General features: G+C 38.5%; 3 protein-coding genes across 5 annotated transcripts; 1 reads left to right on the forward strand and 2 right to left on the reverse strand.

Moving 5' to 3' along the window:
• Positions 1 to 262: 262 nt before the first annotated feature.
• On the reverse strand, positions 263 to 7,992 carry trmo (tRNA methyltransferase O). Its single transcript, XM_078262026.1, has 6 exons — positions 7,784 to 7,992; positions 7,383 to 7,516; positions 5,234 to 5,408; positions 4,500 to 4,657; positions 3,645 to 4,265; positions 263 to 2,622 (listed from the first exon to the last, which is right to left on the reverse strand). The coding sequence occupies exons 1-6, from the start codon at positions 7,870 to 7,872 to the stop codon at positions 2,387 to 2,389; spliced, it is 1,413 nt and encodes a 470-aa protein (XP_078118152.1). The 5' UTR covers positions 7,873 to 7,992; the 3' UTR covers positions 263 to 2,386.
• Positions 7,993 to 8,537: 545 nt separating this feature from the next.
• hemgn (hemogen) lies at positions 8,538 to 11,248 on the reverse strand. Of its 2 annotated transcripts, none has more exons than XM_078262045.1 (4): positions 11,064 to 11,248; positions 10,618 to 10,696; positions 9,552 to 10,141; positions 8,538 to 9,393 (listed from the first exon to the last, which is right to left on the reverse strand). In XM_078262045.1, the coding sequence occupies exons 1-4, from the start codon at positions 11,179 to 11,181 to the stop codon at positions 9,281 to 9,283; spliced, it is 900 nt and encodes a 299-aa protein (XP_078118171.1). In that variant the 5' UTR covers positions 11,182 to 11,248; the 3' UTR covers positions 8,538 to 9,280. The 2 variants fall into 2 exon arrangements, with proteins under 2 accessions (XP_078118171.1, XP_078118162.1); XM_078262036.1 differs by having other exon boundaries at positions 10,606 to 10,696.
• Positions 11,249 to 13,553: 2,305 nt separating this feature from the next.
• anp32b (acidic (leucine-rich) nuclear phosphoprotein 32 family, member B) lies at positions 13,554 to 19,692 on the forward strand. 2 transcript variants are annotated; one of them, XM_078262065.1, is made up of 7 exons: positions 13,554 to 13,778; positions 16,148 to 16,297; positions 16,392 to 16,514; positions 16,719 to 16,911; positions 17,654 to 17,778; positions 17,878 to 17,944; positions 19,515 to 19,692. In XM_078262065.1, exons 1-7 carry the CDS (start codon positions 13,725 to 13,727, stop codon positions 19,592 to 19,594), a joined length of 792 nt encoding a protein of 263 aa, XP_078118191.1. In that variant the 5' UTR covers positions 13,554 to 13,724; the 3' UTR covers positions 19,595 to 19,692. The 2 variants fall into 2 exon arrangements, with proteins under 2 accessions (XP_078118191.1, XP_078118184.1); XM_078262058.1 differs by having other exon boundaries at positions 13,555 to 13,778; positions 19,512 to 19,692.
• Positions 19,693 to 22,819: the final 3,127 nt, after the last annotated feature.

The following is a 22,819-nucleotide window of genomic DNA, read 5'->3' on the forward strand; positions in this document are numbered from 1 at the left end:
TATTTGTGGCCACCGGTATTTTGCCTACCTGTTGGTATTTAGGCTACACTGTTGGTTCCATTTAAGGATCTGGTAAACAGGATTTGGTAATCCTGAAATTTGGTATTTGGATCACAGTGATCCAATCCAATGTTCTTTTAAAAAACTGGCATAAAAGTAAGAAGGATCAGGTGGTCCTGGATAGCAAAACATGAGTTTTCCAAATCTGGATCAATTTGAGCCACATAAACAATTTTGAAAAACTGGGCCATGGTCATTTAGGTTAGGTTGCATAATTTATTTTTATTATTTCATATGTCTCCAGTTTCACATTCAAAACCCTTACCTCTCAGTTACATACAAGAAATATTTGTGTTTACACCAAATATGTTTTTTTTTTTTTAAGATCAATTTTGTATTGCTTTTTTTAACTTTAAACATACAGAACAAAGAAACACAAATTGAACAGGAGCACAAACCCTCTCCCACCCTCTGCGGTCTCGAGGAAAACAAAAGAAACAAACAAACAAATCACACCTTGCCTAATCACTCTCCTCTAGTTCTTGAGGCGCTGAGGTCATTAGGTTTTCCATAGGTTGATAGTCGATGATTTGGCTTTGTTAATCCTTGCTGTAGAGAGCTCAAGCATAACTATGTCTAGAAAATACGGCAACCACTGTTTTATACAAAGCGAGTGAGGGGGGAAGCCAGCGTTGAGCTATCATTTTCTTAGTTGCAGTTGAACCGGCTAGCCAAATTTTCCTCTGTTCCCAAGCAGGTGTAATTTAGAGTCGTCATTAAGTAACAAAACAATCGGGTCAGTAGGAATTAGATATCCTATCACATCAGATAGTATTGATGTTGTTTTATTCCAGAACACATGCACCTGTCCACACTCCCAGACCATATGCAGGAAAGTTCCAGTTTGTTCAGGTTGACAGAACGTGCAATAGGGAGTGGGAATGACTTTAGAGACATATCTCTTCTGGGGAGTCCAATATGTCCTATGGCATATGTTGAAATGGATATACTGGTGATTTGGGTTCTTGGAACAATGGAAAATGTTGTCCCAAACTGTCAATTAATTGCGTTCCCCTCAGGGCTCAGCTCTCGCTCCCATTTATTTACTATTGGGAGTTATCCTATAGATACTTGCATCAGTTTAGCATAAATCCTGGACACTAATCCTCTCACAGGAAAATCAACAAACCATTTAATGATTGGGTGCGCCTCAAGACTGTTTCCCCATGGCACTCCATAGCATTTTAGGGCTGACCTTAAGCGAAGATAAAAGAAGGATGATGTCCTGGGGACCTTAAAGCTAGTTCTCAGGTCCTCAAAACTCAACATACCTTTCTCATTGAATAGCTGGTCTAAAGTATAAAGACCTCTGTCACTCCACTGGTTACAAGCAAAGGGTTTGTTCCCAGACATTAAGTGTGCGTTGTGCCATATTGGGGTATTCAAATGCCACTTATTGGTATAGCGTAGTTGCTCCTCTACCTGTTTAAAGTTGGTCAGTGTGTTGGTGATAATAGAGCCATAGGCTAACATACATTTTGTTGGACACACACCTGCAAAGACAAGGTCTTGCAGTCTTAGACTTCCAGTGAACCAAATATGTTTTCTCAAAACATGGGTTACAATATTTTTGTCATGGTTACCCTAAATAAAATAAATGTTTTTTTTTGTTGTTTTTTTTAAAAACAGTAAAGCTAGGCTACTTCAGCTGAACCTCAGAGCTATGTAGATTCATTGCCTTAAAAGTTATTTTAAGATGTTAATCCATGCATCTAACTATCTTAATCATGTTTCCTTTGTCCTTTCGCCACCACCTCTCACTCCCTTCCTCTTTCTGATTCAAACCACTATAGAGTTATACCAGTAATAAATAATAAAGAACAAACAAATAAGTCCACTCTTTCATAATCATTCAGTTGGTTAAAGGGTCAGTCACTTCATCCAAATTAGGAAAAATACATGAAAATGGTACATAAAAGAAACTTTTAAACCTGTACAGAACAAGTCTTGACCAAAGATAAACGTGTAAACCATGTTCCTAATCATGAAGATGTATGTGCGAAGTGGGCAAACCTTTAATACTTCATGAGAAGAACTTGAAAATGTATTACATTTGTGCAATAACTCCAATTTCTAGATCATTTGTACTGGACCAAGAGATAGAAATAAAATAAATATACATCATCTATCATTTATGCATACTTGTAGCTTCCTGTCATAAACAAAAAAACAGGCACAAAAAAGCATTTCTGTTTCAAAAATCTTTTATTTCATCTATTTATACGAAATTGATGTACCTCGCCGTCCCCTTGAACATTTGACAGGCTCCGTTTTTGTTTCTCAACAAATATGATAATGATAACGAAGCTTTCACTGAAAGGATTTCTCACATTGAGGCAATGTGTTGCTCAACAGGTCGGACCTGTAGTACCTCAGCAAAGCCTTGTCCAAACCAGCAGGTGATGTCAGCCGTGTCCAGGGTGAAGAAGAATAGTCTGTCTCTGCAGCGTGTCCTCCTGTAGACAGACCGTGGGTCTGCTGACAGCACCCCTCTGATGGCAGTAGCAGCCTCCTCTGAACTGCGAAGAAACTTGAACCTTGGTCTGTCACCTTCAGAGGGTCCTGTATGACATACAAGTGCACTCCTGTTATGCTACGAATCATCATTCAGCCATCATTGTCAAATATTAATCCTGCAAGCTGTACTGTATGTAGAACGCATACTGTACATGCATATACAGTACCTGACCACGCATTTAACACCCATTTTTTCACCTACTTGTATGTTCATACTAGTTCAATTTTATTTCATGCTTTTGTTAAGCTTTGTTTATTTCTATCTTACTGTAAATTGTTCTGTGTGTAAGTACATTGAAAGCATATAATAGAATTCCTTTATTGTCATTGCACAATGAAGAACAAGGAAATTAGATATCAATCTTGACAGTGCATACACACATTAAAATTCAAATATAGGTAAAAAAAACAAAGACAAAATACATATAAATATGTTATATAAGAAAATATTCATTTGCTGTAACTAAAACAGTAGACAGATTAGATATTGCACTTCTGGATATTGCACATTGCTGAGACGTAGTGGCTTTATATACATACAGCAACTTAAAGCTTTAGTGCGTGACTTTTTGATATTAAAGAACGTCCGTTACATTCAAGCCATTGCTAAATGAGTTGCTACAAAGCTAATTAAGACTATCAGCTCCACACAACTCCGTCTGTATTTCTTAGTATGGCTATGTTCGAAGATTGTGTCGTCCGGAAACTTTCCAGCACAGAAACTCGAGTGAAGATAATTACCTCTTCTGAAGAGTCCATGTTTTTTTAATTCTCCTGTCCTCCTTGACTACTAGCAAGCGCTCACATAAGGCTTGTATCACGTGGACGCCCCGACAGTTTTGTTGTCATTACTTAGAATTCTTCATGAGGGAGACAGAAACTACGCACTATAGCTTTAAAGAGTCAAAATTCCCTGTATGTTTTAGCAGATTCTGATTCTGAATGGCTGTTTTATATCCATCTCTTACACAACAACGCCCTCCCGTGGACAGAAACACAACAGCACCCTTTGTGACAATAGGCTTCAAAAATATCATACTATAATGCTTACGGTAAGTTTGGCGTACCTGATAGGTGTGTGGGAAGGAAGTCTGCCAACTCCCTCTCAGCTTGAGGGGTAAAGCGCACCTCCAGACTGCCAACAGGAGGCTCTCTGATCCAGCCAGCAATGGTACTGTAGGCCTCCTCTCCATAGCAAGGGTGGTTCACCATTGACTCTGGTGGCTTGGTTTTGGAAGAGTCTGAAACTTGATCTTCACTTTCACAACTCAGCTGGCAAAGGTCTCTTTGGGACACATAGGCCTTGACCTCATCCAACACATCGTGTAGGTCTTTGGGGAGGGAAAACTGAGCACTGACTGACTGAGGTGAATCTGTGACTGGAATATCACGTTCAGATTTGTCTCTTGAGAGGGGACTTTCTAAGTCACCATCATTATCATCATCATCATCATCATCAGTTCTTTCACTTTTTAGGTCTGACTGGGCATCAGAGTCTTTATGAAGGTTTAATATATCTGTTGTCTCATTTAGTGCCACAGTAGTCACCTGTGGTTGGTCTGTGTTTGAATCATGAGACTCTGAGCCCACCCTTGTGTGGGGGGAGTCGTACTCTGGGATGAAGGGTTTGATGTCCAGTACTGGGGTGCCAGCAATCATGTCAACGTCTGACAGATGTATTGTATCACCTAGAAAATAAAGGAGGGAATGCATTCATTTCTATCAAGCTACTTGTTTCTGTAGCTGAAATTCAATTTAACAGCTGAACATTTAGACTTCTAGTATATTTCATGTAACTGCAAGCAGTAAAAGAATAGTCTATACATTTTAGAATGGTCATAAGTTTCCATTCTGCGGAATCTGAACAAAGACACAAACACACAATTAGCAATTGAAGACACATTTTTGTTTATGACACTCACCTACAATTTTATCAAGTTTAGCTAGAGTTAGGCCCAAGGCATTTGGTCGGTGGGGACTGCGTGTCGAGTACACACCAACTCTCTGACCGTTGAGTCTGGGAGGTTTCACTTTGGCTCTGTAGCTCAAGTGCCCATTTTTGTGAAAGAGAAAGATGATCCTGAAGGGAGACCAAATGGGGGGAGGAAATCACACAGATGGCATGAAATTAACAGTGATTACACACCCAAGTCTTTATTTGTGCAGAGGCGGTTTATGTTATTCATACAGCTTTTACTACCAGTCCAACATGGCTTAATGCGGTCTTATTAGACAGGTAAAAGGACAACTCATTCAAGCAAGGAAAGGTCAGCAATAGACTTAAAATGTCTCAATGAAACGCATTATAACAACTTTAAATATATGCTTCAGAGCAATCAAATTATAAAATGAAAAGTGTTGGTGTATACTCTGGACATCAACTGTATTTATAACTGCTGAAGGTTGAAATGAAAAAAAGTTTGTAGGCACACCTCAAAAACCCACATTCAGCAATTTGAACCTACAGTGCTTCAATATCACAAAATCACAACATTGTCCCTTTTGAGTAATTGTCAGTGGAATGAAAAACATTGCTTAGAAACCAGCAACAACACTTTTATGCTAATGTTTTGGGTAATAGCAACCCCAAACCATGGACTGGACTGGGAAAGATGTACAGCATACATATGCAATACGCCAACTGTATGAGACCTACCAGACATGGGAGTATTGCTCCAGGCCCACCAGAGCGTGCTCAGGGTTATTGAAGACACTCTGCCAGATGCGCAGTTCAGCCCGTGAGGGGCCACAAATGGTGGGCTGTCTGGGAGTCCCATTCTTCACAGAGAAACAGGAACTGATGTAACCAATGGGGACTGTCTGGATGTTTCCTGTCAGTGTTACACAGATAACAACATTGTTTCAGTTCATAACATTTTATAAAATGTGTAACACAGATTTTTACACCTTTCTAAACGTTTTTTTTTTTCTCTGCTTGTCATTTAACACAGTAAGCATTACATTATTTTTTACTTTGCTCCTCCCTTTATTCTACGTGGGTTTTTTTTAAATCTATTTTTATTGAACTACATATCTTCTTCTCATACATATTAATATGCACCTCAGCAAGAATCAACCTTACTGTCAATCTTCTATTTTTTGTTGGTGTTTTGGTCAGACAAATACAAAACCATAACTGCTACATTATTACAGTTACATGAATAGGAGTTACATTGTGTCTTTTTTCAGTATTTGCCCAGTCTTTTATATTTTTCTTCACAAACTTAATTTAAAAATTAAAACAAAATAAGGAGTTTGCCGTCCAGCAACAACGTACAACTCAAGCCTACTGTCAACCTTCATTATATTTTTGGCAATGTGTGTATTTAGAATTTTGGATTTTTTTTTATATTGACTATTATTGATATTTTACACTTGCACTCTTTCCTACTTTGTACTGCAGCTGCTGCACTTTTTCAATTTCCATTGGGATAATACAGTCATATATATATATATATATATATATATATACACACACACACACACACACACACATATATACACACACATAGATACATATTCATTTTAGTGCTGCAAGACTAATTAACTTGAATATTGGATTGACATCTGATTTATATCACTGTAAATTTAATACCTTTGGATTTGGAAAGTTGGTCAAACAAATGAAGCAATTTAAAGATGTCGCCAGCTTTGATTTATTAACTTTTCTTGTGAGTAAATTACTAATCAATCAATCAATCAATCAATATCTGAGAGATTAATAAATAATACCAAAGCACATTTATTTGACTATTTATACTCAGCCCATTTAGCACAAAGAAATTCATTTGGGATAAATAAAGTTATTATATTGTCTTATATGATATATAAGACAATATAATAATATAATTACTATATATCTTATAGGATGTGATGCAGTGGTAAAAATATGATATGAGGACGTTCTGGTGGGGAAAAAAATATTTGGACAATGACAATAGTCATCCACTCCACAGCACTATCACAAAGCAGAAGAGCATGATCAGCTCAAGACTACGCACACTGCCATGCACAACTGACAGACTGAGAAAGTAATATGTCCCCAGGGCCATACAACTCGTACAATGCTTCACTAAAGGAAAGAGAAGAGAGAGACTTCTCTGCGTAATCTGTCTGCCTCTCCTCCCTCTCCACCACTTCCACTACCTCCTATAACAACAGTTATGTACTGACTGTCCACTGGCCCACTGTTTACTGGCTATATTAGCCCATATGCACAACCCCTCCCTCCCTCTTTCCCCCAGCCTGGACTGAGGTCTGACTAATACTTTAACAATGGCTGTAACCCTATTACTTCAAACCGCTAACATTGACTGTTGATTTGTGTCTATCCTGCGGTCTACTCTATTCCCTTATAATGCTCTTATTTAATGCTGTCTTTTTTTTTTAAACTTTATCCTTGCACTGCTATAGTTTTTATATTACTATGCCAATATCATTCTCTTATATTGTCCATATTTAATGCTGGTCTCTAGACTTTATCCTTGCACTATTGGACTTATTTGCACTACCACCATGACACACACTCTCATAGAGCACCTTACTATGCATACTGAATCACAGGGTCCATCCCTGCCCTGTCACTGCAAGCGTCTCATGCTTATACATCCCTAGTACATTCATGTGGATTTTTTTATTTAGTATCGCTTCTTTTATTGTCCATGCTATTCATGTGGATTTGTTATTTTAATCATCCTGTTTGTGATGTATGTGTATGTTGTGCGTGATGCCTTTAAGCTACTTGGAGATCGATCGATCGATCGATCTTTTGTGGGTGACTTTACAGTTGTGCTAATGGTAACTACCTTGCTCTAATGAAGCCTTTGGCGGTGCTGGTGTCTGGTCTTTGTCAGGTTCACAGAGTCCAGTCTTTGCCACAGCAGACTGAATGGATATCATATGTTTGCGATGAGCTCTAACTGCACTGTCCAACATCTGCCTGTTAAAGAAGAATCAGACACCAGTAAGTTAAATATCATGTCAAAAGAAATACAAATAACATGTTATGAAAGTGAAGTCAGCAAAGAAACACAATGAAATGTCTATAAAGGAAAAATGTGTGGGGAAAAATAGCGTTGTATGTTAATATAATGTCTAAAGAAGGTAACACACAAAACGTTAATTGACTGTTAACAACGGTTAAAAGTACATTCATATCTCCAATTGTTCAATAACGTGCTAACGTTATGCGAAGTTGTGAACATACCTCAGGTTCTTGACTTCTTTTCTCATCACAGAAATCTGCTGATTCAGTTTATTAATATGCTCGCCGCAGCAGTCACACAGAGAACTCATCTTACTGATATAAAGAATGATAAAAAAGCAGTTCTGGGAAAAAAAGTTAGCTTTTAACTAGCTAGCTGTTAAAAAAGCAACAACACGTGAGAGTTTCTTTTCTTCTTCTTTAGTTTTATTGGTGGGCTACAAACCAACGTTTAAGGTGCCGCCACCTACTGTACCGGAGTGTGTAATATCATGACTTTAAACAATCATCTCAGAAATAAAAAACTATAAGAAAGTATATTCTGGATATTAAACCTGTTTTATTTAAATAATTAAATAAAACCCTTTTAACCTGTAACCTCTAACAGTCTTTTGATGCGCCACTCCCTTCCCATATCTACCACCCTGTCCTTCAATCTCTTTATATAATAAACTTCCTACAACCTATTAGCACATGTTCTACAGTTTCCCTACAATTACAAATCTCACATGTATCTGTCACTGGCTTGTTGAGTTAAGTACTACCAGCAATATAACACGTTTACAAACAGGCAGATGAAATATCCATTTACACAGGCCTGAACAAACAAGGCACAGATGAAATACAGATATTCTATTCTCACTGTAAGCAATAATAAAATATACTTATACTAGTATTTGTATTTTATTGGAGTGAAATTTGCCCGTAGGTTAATTTCTCCATCTAAGTTAAAAAAAATACAAATTTGGGATGTTAGAAAAGTAAGTAAGTAAAGTTTATTTGTATAGCACCTTTCACAGATAAAAATCACAAAGTGCTTCACAATAACGTGTAATACAATACAACAAATTAAAATACAAGAACATTAAATACAAATAGAAAACATAACCAACAACCATAAAAACAAAGCAAAACACTCAAAAACACAGAATAATATGAAATGAAAGCATGTCAAGCAATGAGAGCAGTCTCAAAAGAGCCTGTACAAAACACCAGTATAAATCTATGGTCTTCACACATTTTGAAAATAGAGGGATAAAAATCTATGTATTCATTTGAAGGATGTCTTATTTTATTATTAATCATAGATTTATCACATACATACTAACAAAGATAATAATGGTCACAGTCAGAGGATGGTAAGCAGTGTGTTTTATTAGGTGAAAAACAACTTTTACAAAATTCAAATAAACCCATAATTACAAATACATCCTTACCAGTGATTTATACCATTTACTATTAAATAAAAGCAGGCAGAATTTGCTGTTTACTAAATGCAAAATAGAATTTGTGAGTTTCGAAGTGAAGCACAAACCAGAATAAATAAGAATACAAAGGTTTGGTTTGAATTCATTCGGTTGTCAAATAAGCAATGCATATGCTCAATATGTTGGTTCTCTTCAACCAACAGGCTGCACACTAACCAAAATAATACTTGGATACAAACTAAATGGTTGTATTCTGAGCCGTGGCAGTATCTGAGAAATGTGTTTTAGAAAATTAGAATAAATTTCCTGGAAAATATTTTTGTGGAGGAGGCATCAAGGACATCGTTGGAATTGAGAACATTTTGTTTTGTTCAGGTACAGTGATCGACGGTGTCTCAATCAAATCTAAATTTAAAAAAAAAGAGAGAAAACAGGACAGGATACAGTTCATATTAAGACAAAAAATAAGACAAATGAAAACCCTTTAACCAGGCAATGTCTTTAAAATGTCTTATTTTCCACACCATTCATTCTCCTTGCAGTCTAAATGTCCTCTTTATTACCTTCATCAGATCTTTCGTCCTGAGATGGAGCGATGTCTTCCTCCTCATCTGGGCCCAAGTCCTCAATCAGGTTCAGGGCTTCCCTGCCTTGTGACTCTGTGAAGAAGGTATCCACTTGGGGAGGAGCTGCAGCTGGAACAGGGGCTTGGGTCAGGGCTGGGACTGGGACAGCTTCTGGAGCTGGAGCCGAATCTTGGACAGCGCTTGGAGCCGTATCTAGGGCTTTGGCGGGAGATGGAGCAGGAGCTGAGGGTGAAAAAAGGACTGGAGTCGGATAAATTTGAGATGGAGAAGTCAGATCAGGAGCAAACACAGGGCTTTGGATGGATCCAAGCGCTGGCAGAGGTGCAGGGGCAGCAAGGACAGATGATGGTTGTGATTTCGGAGCAAGTAAGGGGGATAGAGAGCCTGGGGTTTGATCTGAGATGACCTCAGCAGGTTCAGGCACCGCCACCACTGAAGGAGCTTCCTGAGGCACTGCTGGCTCCTCCTGAATGACAGATATCTTGGGCGTAGGCTCACTCTTCTTGGGCCTCCCTCTCCTCTTTATGCCACTCTCAGTCCTGGGTCTTTTCCTCTGCCTCTCCACCCTGAGAAAATACAACAATTGTAATCAACCTCAAAAACAGTGGACATTGATACAGCTCTTTGTGATACTTTTGCTAAGCTAATAGTACAAAGTCCTTGACCTGGATCTGGGGCGTCAATAGTAACACATGAGCAACCTTTGGTTTCCTTTTGCTCCATATTCAATATAAAGCAGAGGAGTGATAAGCACCTGGAGTGCTGATAATGACGTAACTATGCATTGTGAAGTACAGTGTTTTATAAAGTAAGTTTTGTTAATAAAGCCTTATATAAACATTTCTAACCAATGCTAAAATTGTAATTCCCCCCCATTGCATTAAGACAATTATTTACTGTATCATTACACTGGTATATACTGTAGATTTCTAGGTCTGCACTGCTAAAACTATAATGGTTACCTCACATGAACATAGCTGTAAATGTAGGTCAATGCACTAACATTGGCTTTGCCGTTCTATAAATTTACCCCAAAACCCACTGGTTAGTCTCCTTATCTTCTGCTTCAGCCCTTCTCTTCCTGAGAAGATCCCTGTCTCGCAATCGGCGACAGATCCCACCTATAAAACAGAGAAACCATGCTAAAAAGGGCAGTATGAAATCATAGACATGCAGAGCAGTATTTTTCACGCATGACCGGCAAATGTGGATGACTGGTGGCATTTAAAGATGTGGTTTATAGACTTTTTTTTTTCTTCTTCCAGCTACACACTGGCAAGTCTTTGACTGAAACATTTCCACACTATGGTTTAAAATACAGAAATACTAAACATGTCTCTCATTTGTAGTAACAGCAGCTTAGCTATTTCTGAGTTGACCAAAAGACACCACACAGTCTGCAAATGAAGAACTTTTCACCCAAATTTCTAGTGTGGAAATACTTAAGTACTTCATTTTAAAAGAAGATAAGTAAATCTTAAAAGTTACCTTGGTCCTCATTCTGATTTTTATATTCCGACTCCTGCTTCTCTGGTTGCAATGTCTCCTCCATTCTGAGTCCTGCTATTGTATGAACGAATTCAACTAATTTAAGACAGGCTAGCATAGAAAAGAAGACAGAATAACTTCTGACTGTTTTCTAGTCCCACCCAAAAATGAATTATCTGGTTAACCATTACCATAGTGCTGGAAGAGTTCTTGCAGCTTTGGTCTTATCATATTTGTAAAGCTGGAGGAGTTGGCACAGCACTGACACAGAGAGAGAGTGAGAGTGAGAGCGAGAGAGAGAGAGAGAGAGAGAGAGAGAGAGAGAGAGAGAGAGAGAGAGAGAGAGAGAGAGAGAGAGCGAGACAAGACTGGAGCAAGTTGTTTGAGGGCAGTGTGTATAGGCATAAAATATGTAGGCTATGTGGTAAAGGGGGAAATACACAGAAGTTGGCTCATTAGACTAACATGTCTTAATTATACTAATAAACAGACTAGAAAATAGAAAGGACTCAGTTTTCACTGTTGCTTAGCAATGGCCAAAGTATAATTTATAGATGTATACAGATATATAGACAATTATTTAATGACTAAACTGCCTAATGTTGTTGGGGGGAACAAAACAGGTCAAGAGTTAAAGGAAGTTCTGAATCTGACTACTGTGTTGAAAAAGGCACCAGACAGCCTGAGACTAAGCAAGAAAGCATGTCTTCAACCGGAGTAAGGGCATACATCTTATCGCACAGGTGGAGAGCTGCTCAGTTGGGGTGTGTTCTCAATCTTCTCCCAGCACATTGAGCCCTGATATGTGTGTGTGTGTGTGTGTGTGTGTGTGTGTTTGAGCCACTCAGAGAAAGAAGCTATCCAGCAGAGTCAATAACACTCAACTGCCAACTGCCTCCAGCACTGTAGGGGAAATGTTGAGGGTCTCTTGGTTAAATTCAAGGAGCATCTTGCAATTTACATACTCTTTCTAAAAGTATAGATAACTGTATGTCAATCCAAACTGTCTGTTTTGTGTAGTACATTCTTTATGGATGAACTTATGGCTGCAAAAAATGGCTTATGGTTTTTTTGCACTGGAAAATTTGCACCTTCACCTGTTTTGTCCAGGGTAGATTTCAATCTTGCAAGGCCATACAATGCCAACTAGTATAACTTCCTTCTCTGGGATACACTGACTGAGAAGAATTAACTGTCCCATTGTAAAATTCTAACAAAAACACACACACACACACACACACACACACACACACACACACATTTAAACTACCTTGAACATTTAGCAGCACCTCCAGTATCAATATTGACTTCCAGCTGACCAAAAGACCACAGGCTGCTGCACACAGTTAACTCTTCAGCTAATAACACACAGACACAAGAATGGACTCCTTCCAAGTATGCACATCTTTTCTAAATTACAGATTATTACCAGCATTACATTACACACACATCCATATTGTTGCACAATGAAACTCATATTTGAAGAATGGCAAAGCAGATATTACAGTGCCATCTTCTGGTGTACATTTTTAACTACCAAAAACTGATTTAAAACCTACATACAACATGCACAAGGCCAAAAAATATTTAAATAATGTTCCCTGGACAGTTGACATCCTATGTTAAATCTTTACTATACTACTAACCTTAAAAATATATCCATCATTTTACCAAAACCCAGAATAAAATTGTTGATTCATATTTCAATTTTTAAATATCCACAATTCCTTTTCCAATCCAATTTCCTTTTTATTACTCAGTAGACTTCTACTTGAGGGCTCTGGTGTCTCAGGAAGTAAAAGGGGGGTTGGAGTCGGAAGGGGTGCCCTACTCTCCATGTGTATATACAATGCTCTCTTTACTGCAAACCAAACACACCCCTCCTTTCTCGCAGTGTGTCCAAACGGTTAAATGAATCTGATCATGAATGAATAAATGAATCATTTATGAACCAAACGTACAACACAATTTATCCATTGTGCACTTTATTGATCAAAATGGTGACAAAGATACGAATGTATCATTGACTGGGCTTCAATTATAAGCTACAAGTATGCATTTTGCCAAACAAAGGAAGACAACAGGTTTAAGTAGTAATCATAGGAGGACTTCATGTTGTTAGATGTTCGCCTTATTTACACATTCAATATGAAACAATAATAATATGATGTCAAATATATCAAACGCGGGCAGGCTTTCAAGCTATGAAACTTTAAGTTAGGCAGATAAACAACGTTGACCATATGACCTACTTTATCGACGTCTAATTGCTATTATGCTTAAATCGACATGTATTATGCATGCTTTCATTTAATAAAACTGACTTTACAGACAAAAGGCTCTTGTCTTCACTAAACATAGTACAGCACTTTCCTCGCATAAATAAATTGCACCACAACACTGTTTCGGGGCAGCGTCATGTTTTGTGACTGCAATGCCTTACAGAGGCGATGGGCGTTTCTGGACGCAGATGGCGCTGTTGAGCATATATTTTGTTTCAGTCCCGTTTCCCTCCATGGTTTCTCCTCTCTCCGACTAACTTAGCGTTTGGCTCAGTTCATTATACAGTCCTATATTCTCCCTCCATTAGGGCATCTCTGCCTTTGGACTGAAGATCCCACCAAAACCCACGAGAGAAAAGTTTTACTTTCATAGGGCAAGATGGACATGAAAAAGAGGATCCACTTGGAGCTAAGAAACAGGACACCGTCTGATGTGAGTCGTGCTTTTTAAAACCAACCCTTAGTTTTCTGGCTAGCCTTGCTAGCCAGCTTGCTACTTTTTTGCTTTGCGAGTGACCTGTGTGGCTAACGTAATGGTGACCACATGGGCTTTAGATTATGTTTCTCGTGTATAATAGGGCGGAAAACACTCGCACAACAAGCTTAATCCTTTATACTGTTCTGGATTGGGCGTATAGGGGCAACGAGAGGAGAAAAGCTGTATTCAATCGTTACTTTGAAACGGCGATTCCTAAGCTTGCTGGCATTATTGCAGGGCTTTAACCGTTTCGCAGCCTCCTTGGTCAGCGGTGCACACACGATTCGGCTCGACTCCCCCGTTGTACCACGATTAGTAAACTTATTTTTACGCTGATATATTGGGAAATTAGCTTCCTGCGCCGCGTTTGGCATTCACAGAGCGGTATATTTCATACAGACCTTGGAAGCCATGTTTGCTGCTAGCATTACTGCTAAAATGGGGCTCTTTTTTTAAATCACAAATGCTCTTTACAACTTCAAAGCGTTCGTGTTAAAAATGTAGTTTTTGTTACATGTAAACGGGCCATCGCCGATCACGAGTTACATCTTGAAATGTCTAACGTTAGAGTACGTTAATATCAAATGGGCAGATTCAGCAGCGACAACAAAAAACAGTCACTTGATTCACGAGTCATCCATACCTTGAGCACTTAACGTTAAGCCACTGTTACTATAATCCTAGCCAGTTGATGTTTACACAAACTGTAGCAAATACCCAACTATTCCTGTTACCGTGAATTGTTTAAAGCCACGTTTAAACTGTTGCGATTTGTAAGTTTTTTTTAAAGGGAGTGTGCAGCAATTTATTCCCCCAAAATACTTACACGCTCGCATAGCAGTTACGTTACCATTTCATATTCTGGCATCTACTCATCTAAATATTGCACTTATTTAATGAAGTCTGGTGATCCGATGATTCGGAGTCATTCAGGCAGCAGCAGCCACCTAACTTGGTGTTTTTGTTCCCGCCACATTACCCCCTTCGCTACACTAGTCAAAGACAACAAAATACATCCAGTTGTAAAATTTAAAAACGTCAAGACAACGATTAATCGTCTAGTAACGTTACTTGTCATTAGAGCTAAACTTGTTGTTTGTAACTAGCTAAAACGGATCGATTAGTTCGCCAGCGGCTTCATTAACCGAGCCAGCCTGCTTGAATGACACGGAGATCCGGTGCACCGCGCTTGATGCGTGGGCAGACAAAAACTCGACGGTCGGCGTTTCCTCTCGACTCATGCATGAAATAAAACTAATTTAACATTGAAAAAGGACTCAGATCACGTTAATGTGTAACTAACGATAATAACTCTTTCTAAACAGCACTTTTTTTGCCATTGAATTGTTCAGAGAACTGCATAACGTTACTGTATCTCAGGAATCGCCATGTTGTCATTCTGTCGTCTTTGAAGCTCTGGGAGAAAGGAACTGTCTCCATCTTTGTTTTTACTAAATTTCCGTTCTCAATATATCTCCTTCGCCACTTCGACCTGAAAAACGATGTTGTACCCTGTAACAAACTGGCAACACCGGTCGTTTGCTCGACGACAAAGAATACTCCACTTCCCAAATGAAAGCTGGTTTAACGAAAAAGAGAGTCTTTACTAAGGGTGTATTCGCAATCCTTTCCGTTGCTGTTGGCTAATGGCGGGCAGACAGACCTCTGTAGCTGCTCCTCTACTGCACGGCAGCGTTTAAAAGGGGCAATGGATAGCCTGTAGCAAGCTAGCGCACTAAAAATCATTGCATTTGTCATTAGTGACTGCATCAGCAGGCCATGGGTAGCTACTGCTTTGCTCTTCCTCGTTTCAATGAAATCAATATATTATCAGTCGTGCCCGGATAAAATAAACACGAAAATGTATTTAGATTAAGATACAGTATCCGTTTCGGTGTTTTACTTGACAAATCGTGATCTTTGACGTTTGACAACAACTTTTTTTTTTTGCAACGTTTTTGTTCAATATTGAATTACGCAACCACCTTTAACTGACTCAAACTAACTCCGCCTCTAGACTTGTTTTTCTGATATTTTACAGCAACTACAAAATACATTTTAATAACGTTACACAAAGTAAAGGGCCATTTTGCATAACAACAACAACATCCCCTATTAAACACGTTGTGGTTATGTCGTTTTGTTTACAAAAGTTACATTATTTTGTTTTAGAAAGGAGTTTGTAAAATATTTTAGATATTATTTACAAATTTGTTTTTGAATAAATTGTAGTTATGGATCAGTAGTAGGTATATTTATAGTTTAACTAAATGCATAGGACTGGATATTTTTTGTGATATATATTATACTTTTCTATATTTCAGGTACGAGAACTTGTCCTTGACAATTGTCGATCTGTTGAAGGAAAAATCGAAGGCCTCACAGCTGAGTTTGTCAACCTGGAATTCCTTAGCTTGATAAATGTTGGCTTAATGTCAGTCTCCAACTTGCCCAAACTAGGAAAACTTAAAAAGGTAAATATTAATGTTTCACCTTCTTGCCTCCATCTAAAAGCTGAATTGTGTTAAAGTGTCAGCTGGAATAATATTTCCTTCTACCATCTTTCAGCTGGAGTTGAGTGACAACAGAATTAGTGGCGGCCTTGACGTTTTAGCAGAGAAACTACCCAACCTCACACATCTAAACCTGAGTGGCAACAAATTGAAAGACATCAGCACATTGGAACCATTGGTATGTATTTCCATTTAGAAGCAACACCACACATATCCATCTGCATGCCTACAGAATGTGTATACTGTCTTAGGTTGTTGCAGACGTTGTACTTTGTTTTCTTATCTCATGTTGATGCCAAATTCATTATAATTAGACAAAGCATTTTGAATATTTCTACAAAATCTTGTTCTGCAACTGTTTCAATATAAATTTGATCAACAGAAAAAGCTGGATAACCTGAAGAGTTTGGACCTGTTCAACTGTGAAGTGACAAACCTGAATGACTACAGAGAGAGTGTGTTCAAGCTGCTGCCCCAGCTTACCTACCTGGATGGTTATGACATGGAGGATAGGGAGGCCTCTGATTCTGACGGAGAGGTGGACGGAGATGGCGTAGATGACGATGAAGATGAAGGTAAGAAGTTCTTCCAATATCTCAGCTCTGGCTCTGGTCTTCCTGCTGTAAGGATATCCTTAAAGAGATAGTTGGGATATTTTGAAGTGGGGTTGTATGAGGTACTTATCCATAGTCGGTGGATTACCTAAAGTAGATGGCGGCTGGCACGCCCCAAGTTTGGAGAAACAGGCAGGAGTACCGACACGAAAGCTCAGCAATGTACGGGTATTTTAGCCACCTTAAAAAAAAAAAAAAGAAGGAAAAAAAGGCCTTCCTAAAAAAAACATCAATATTGGTTTAAGTATACGCTATATTTAGAAGATTTTCATTACTTTACCTTTCCGTCAGACATCCCTTTCCGCGGGGGAACTGAAGCCTTTAAATCCATCTATGCTCTCTTTAAAGCTACCAAACTCCCTTTGACAAAAACAGTAATTTTACCTCGTAGACCTCGGAGTTGCTGTTCTTCTGTTTGTTTGTGTGAAATAAGTGAATTCGAACTAACCCCTTTTAAAACACCAAAGTCACACAATAACACAAACTCTCTTTTTTTAAGTCCTTTTTTAATAGCTGGAAAGATATATGAGATGAATATTACTGCTAAATATTAGAATACAGTTCAACCTCAACATGGGTGCCTCTCTGGTTTTGATTTTCATTATTAACTGGGTCTCTAACTTTGAAAATATAGTGGATTAGTTGCAGCATGATTCCACTTTTCACTGTCTGTGATTGACTGACTGTTTCTTTTGTATTGCAGAAGGAGAGGAGGAGGAAGATGAGGATGGAGAGGAGGAGGACTTTGACGAGGAGGAGGAGGACGAGGAAGACGAAGAGGAGGTAGAAGGAGAAGAGGACGATGATGACGTCAGCGGAGAAGATGAGGTAATATACAGATAGCTAATATTATTTGGCAGAAAATCTTGTTGCAAGGCGCTTGGATGCATTGTTTCCTTTTTAATTTGTAAATTTTTGTTTACCAAGGAGGAAGACTTGGGTCAGGATGGGGAAGTAGATGAAGAAGATGATGACGACGATGATGATGAAGAGGGTATGTACCGTTTCCGTAGTTTTGAACACCGTGCCCTTCACATATCAAAAAATGCATTCCGAAAGCACCTCAAAGACTTCAACACAGTAAACTACAAGTACAACACAACACTCCTGCAACCTTTCTTCATATCGCAACTCTAAACTCTCCACAAGAATTTGTTTATGTTTATGTCTTGAGAGGTGGGGTATTGCTTATACTAACTTGTAATTCAGGAGCATGAAGTACTAGGAAACGTCAGTGATATTTCAGATTGGGTTAGACAGAATCACTTGATTTTTCTTCATTAAAAAGGCACAGAAATGTAGTGGCAATGAACACTGCAGACTGGGACCAGAATCCATTGAGGCATATAATACACACAATCTACTAACTTAAAAGTAAGCCGGAAGTACATTTACTGTTAAGTTTACTCCTTAAAATTTGAGTCCCTGGCGCCTGGGTAGCTCACCTGGTAGAGCGTGTGTCCATATACAGAGGCCCAGTCCTCACCGCAGCGGCCCCAGGTTCCCTTTGCTGCATGTCATCCCCCCTCTCTCTCCCCTTTCATGTCTAAGCTGTCCTATCAAATAAAGGCCAAAAAATATCTTTAAAAGATTTGAGTCTCTAATCTTTGTATGAATTCAACAATTATCAATTTTTTCCTATTTGTGTGTACTCTTAAAGGCAAGGTTGGTAACTTTTTCCAATATACACTTTTGCATATATTGTTTAAAATGATATTTACACCCCAACAGCAATAAATAACGCATTGGGCTCTGACAAAGGAGCAAAAAAGATCTGTCATCTGCCACGCTGCGCATTCTCTACCCCTCCCCGTGCATGAGCCTGATTTCAATGCGCGTTGTCACCGCATTGCTAACAATAGTTATGTTTGTTTTAAACATTCAGTATGATATTAGGTGTTTGCTTACCAGTGGATCTGACATGAAGTACAATTGCAGTCCTTTCTCCGCTCTGCTCTGAAGCAGCGGTGCTCACGCACATCTATGTGGGGGTCGAACCCACCATTACTACCCATTACTGACCACTCATAACTCAAATAAGACATACTTGGATCACTTGTTTAAAAACGGTATGATAATGTAAATCAAATAAGCATGTGAAAAAGGAAAGGGCCAGTTAAATCCTGAAAAAGGTCAATACTGAAGATGCATATCTGTTTATTTTCAGCTCCTAATCGTGTAACTTTATATCATGTAGAGAGACGGCAAAACTCGATAGTGACCATTCTTAAACACTGCCCACACTCCCTAATATCCCACGAGAGGATGTCTTTGACAATGCTGAAGTACTGAAGATGTTTGTTATAGTTACAGTAAATAAGAACCCTGCGTATGTATAAGATATGGAACACGTAAAGCCTGTATTAACATGTAGATTGTTAAAAACAAACATGAATCCAGTGTGCTGTGACTCAGCCTGCATGATTAAATGGTTAGACTGAGTCTTGCTGTTGTTGTAGTGCCTCCTGATGAAATATTAGATTTATATTCACTGTTTTGCTAAAATTGAAGTTTTGTCATCTTGGCAGCCAGTGTGACACATACTTCCTCTTTGCCCCCAGAAGCAGAAGCTAGCAAAGGAGAGAAGAGAAAGCGAGACCCAGAGGATGAGGACGACGATGACGACGACGACGACGACGATTAAGAGCAAAACGGAAAACGAGAGCTTTCCGAGTTACCCTTACTCCCCCACAAACCCGAACGTCCGCCCTCCTACAACTCGCACCGCCTTTGTAATCCACGTCAACCCCCCAGCTCTGAGCTCTTTTTATGGGACAAGACTGTACCGGATGGGTGGGCCGAGTGGAGCTGCCGACCCCTTTTTTTTCTCCCCACCATGGAACTGAGAGCCACCCAACACCCTCCACCTCACCCACCCCACGGCCCCCAGGTTCTCAGGCAGCCCAGCACTCAGCATTCCACAATTTCACTGTCGACCCCTCTTTATGTATTCCCGTGTGAGGACTTTGGGACTGGTATCTAGTTTTGGGTCTGTGCTTTTAATATTTTGTTGGATGAATTATTTTTTGTTGTTGGGTTTATTATTTCTCTTTTTTTTTGTCTTATTTTTTTCTTCTGTTCCTTATTTTTCCCAATAAAATTATTGCTATAGCAGCTGTGCAACCAGCGAGCCATGATTTTTAGTGTGGCTGCCTGTTGCACAAATCAAAGTTGTAGCTACATTTTTACTTTCTGTATGACAAAAAAAAAAATTTGTAAATAAAATGTTAACATTTTGTGCTTTTCTCTCCTTGCTGCCTTGCTATACTAGTGTCCAAAGATAAAATTATGAAATGACGGCCGTCATCCACCCCTGCTGTTATTCTGCACTGATAGACTGTAGACAACAGTCCACAGAAAGTCTAGTCTTAAAAGACGGGTTTAGATTAGATTTAGGGTCTCCCGTTTGTAAAATTTTAAACACAAGCCAGGCAATTACGTACAGATGAAAGAAGTTGGCCGTCTACATGTTGCAGCCTCAGAGACTCCAAATAGTCAACAGAATACTGAAGAGCAGCACTTTGATGTGCAGACATGTTTACAGAAATAGCTAACTGCTCAATATTAATATGTTGAGCCATTGAGTGAAATGTCTCACGACTTAACCACTTGAACACTAAGCATATCGTGTAGGCTACACGACTTGCCATGTTGTAACTGAGCACACGAGCTCTATTTGACGGCAGCATTAAAATAAATGCATATTTTAATCATCCACGGTACTACATTTAATCAAACTGTGCCCTTGGTAGGCTAAATTTGGTAGCAGTTGTTTAACTTGCTGACTTAAGATGCAGGAGGAAATGTGACATACTGAAATAAAACGCAAGACATGAAATGTGTTATCAGGAAAAATGCTTCAATGAAAAAGTCTTAAAAAAAGGGCACTTTTTAAATAAATGTGCAATTAAATAAAAAGTTAAATCCAATAAATGTAGTTATGAAAAGGAATGATGAAATAACAGACATTACATTATTAAAGCATTAGTTTTAATAATTTCTTTATTTTTAATACACAACTTGATTTATTTCATAATGTATTTTTTGGTTTTAATATTGAACATTTTGAGGTTCCATAGTAGCCCATGTGGTCACACAGTGGCATAGGCCAGCAATAAGGAGAGTGTATAGCGTAAATTTTGCTGTGTGACTGTTCAGTCACTATAAAAACAGTGCTGAAGAATTTAGCTCAAAAAATGGCAGCTGCTCTGTTATTTAACTAGAGATATGCAGTATTTATTTATGGTATAAACTACATAAAGCATTTGATTTCCAAGCTAGCAAATGATTGTTCTTTAAATGCACAATTTTGGCAAACACTTTAAACAATCCTTTTTTCATTTTCATTTCCAGTCAGACTTATATAAATATAAAAAAAAAAAAAAAGTTTTTTGGATGAGGAAAAAATCCATTTGAATAAATATTGAGGAAAACATGGACATGCTTAAGCTGGTTGGAATGGCTCTGGAAGTAAAAACTGTCACCTTCAACTGTTGTGATGTGGTCAAACAGCCAAATGAGTCTTTGAGCAAGTCCACTGGCTGACTGTAAAAACAGCAGTACACAGTGGGAATGTGTTCACCGTCCACCAACATCAGTGGTGGTTTGGAGTTTACACTGGCTGGGGTGTTGCTGCTCCAGGACAAAAGTCAGCCAGAGATGAAGCTGTGCTAGAACTGTCCTGCCAGAGGTCAAAAGGTTCACAATTGTATTGAGGCCAGTGTGTCTGTAGGCTATGTGTGGGTTGGTGTGGCAGTTTCCATGTGGCAAATCTTTGACAAGTGGCCATGAAATGTTAAGCCTAGAATATCATTATGGTGCTTGTGCCCCTGACTACATACTAAATACAGGCATGCATGATAATTTGTGCTGTATCTGGTTATCTTAGGATCAGTAGCTATATTGTTTGTGTTGCCTAATATCTGCAAACACTTCTGTAACATCTATGCATATTTACATGCCAATCAGAAAATTGTTCCTCTTAAAGCTATAGTGCGTAGTTTCTACTGCCCCCATGACGAAATATAAGTAATAACAACAAAACTGTCGGCGCACATAGAGATGAGAGACAAGGGAATGTTTAAATTCTGAAAGCAACAAATATGATGAACTGACAGCACAGTGGCAAAAACTATGAACACCATTTAGAAGTACCTTGAGGGAAACTGTGCCATTAGGGTAGACTTTACTACTTGCTTAGTGTAAATTTGTGTGTACTTAATTCTGGTTATTTAAGTCTTTGCATTAACAAATTATCACAGCTAAGCCTTGTAAAAACATTCATGAGTTCCCTATCACATGTAAGTAAAATGTTTATATCAAGAGATGAAGACCTGTCTCCCTGTTGGGCTCACTTCTGTTCCACAATCTTATTTCAAAGCTGAACCATCATACTGGGAATCTCTCTCCATCTTCTAAAAAACACACTGTTTTAGGATTTATCATCCCTTTTGTCTTAAAATTTAGCTTTACAATTCATTCTTGTCACTGGAAACAGCAGCTGAAAAAAACAACTATTTCTACTCAAGGTCCACTTACAGTACTTATAAAGCTCATCTACTAATGAAAACCGTTTAAAGCTCCAGAACAAGTGATTAATAGACCTTGAGTGGAGATTGTTTATAAATGTCAAGCTCAATCATTATTTTGTTAGCATTTAACAACTCAACAGGTCCTGCGTAGGATTGTGCAATATAAATAAAATCCTATCTAATTTTAGATTGTAATATGTAAGGAATAATGTAGAGAGAGGTGGTCATTATTGCGAATTAGAACCCCGAAAGGGTGATGCAGGTTCCCGACCCAGGAACAATATATATCATCATATATTACATATATACATATATTATCTATTTTTACCTATCTATCC

Source organism: Sander vitreus, chromosome 2, assembly GCF_031162955.1.
Source record: "Sander vitreus isolate 19-12246 chromosome 2, sanVit1, whole genome shotgun sequence".
NCBI classification, from domain to species: domain Eukaryota; kingdom Metazoa; phylum Chordata; class Actinopteri; order Perciformes; family Percidae; genus Sander; species Sander vitreus.

Excerpts from the sequence above, each read along its gene's own strand:
- trmo (XM_078262026.1), bottom strand. The coding sequence starts at position 7,872 with ATGAGTTCTCTGTGTGACTGCTGCGGCGAGCATATTAATAAACTGAAT. Across the intron at positions 5,409-7,382 it reads AAAGGCTTCATTAGAGCAAG|GAAACATCCAGACAGTCCCC; the intron begins GTAGTTACCATT and ends TAACACTGACAG. Across the intron at positions 2,623-3,644 it reads CCTTCCCACACACCTATCAG|GACCCTCTGAAGGTGACAGA; the intron begins GTACGCCAAACT and ends TATGTCATACAG.
- hemgn (XM_078262036.1), bottom strand. The coding sequence starts at position 11,181 with ATGCTAGCCTGTCTTAAATTAGTTGAATTCGTTCATACAATAGCAGGA. Across the intron at positions 10,697-11,063 it reads AAATCAGAATGAGGACCAAG|GTGGGATCTGTCGCCGATTG; the intron begins GTAACTTTTAAG and ends TCTGTTTTATAG. Across the intron at positions 10,142-10,605 it reads ACTAACCAGTGGGTTTTGGG|GGTGGAGAGGCAGAGGAAAA; the intron begins GTAAATTTATAG and ends GTATTTTCTCAG.
- anp32b (XM_078262058.1), top strand. The coding sequence starts at position 13,725 with ATGGACATGAAAAAGAGGATCCACTTGGAGCTAAGAAACAGGACACCG. Across the intron at positions 13,779-16,147 it reads GAAACAGGACACCGTCTGAT|GTACGAGAACTTGTCCTTGA; the intron begins GTGAGTCGTGCT and ends TCTATATTTCAG. Across the intron at positions 16,515-16,718 it reads TCAGCACATTGGAACCATTG|AAAAAGCTGGATAACCTGAA; the intron begins GTATGTATTTCC and ends TTTGATCAACAG.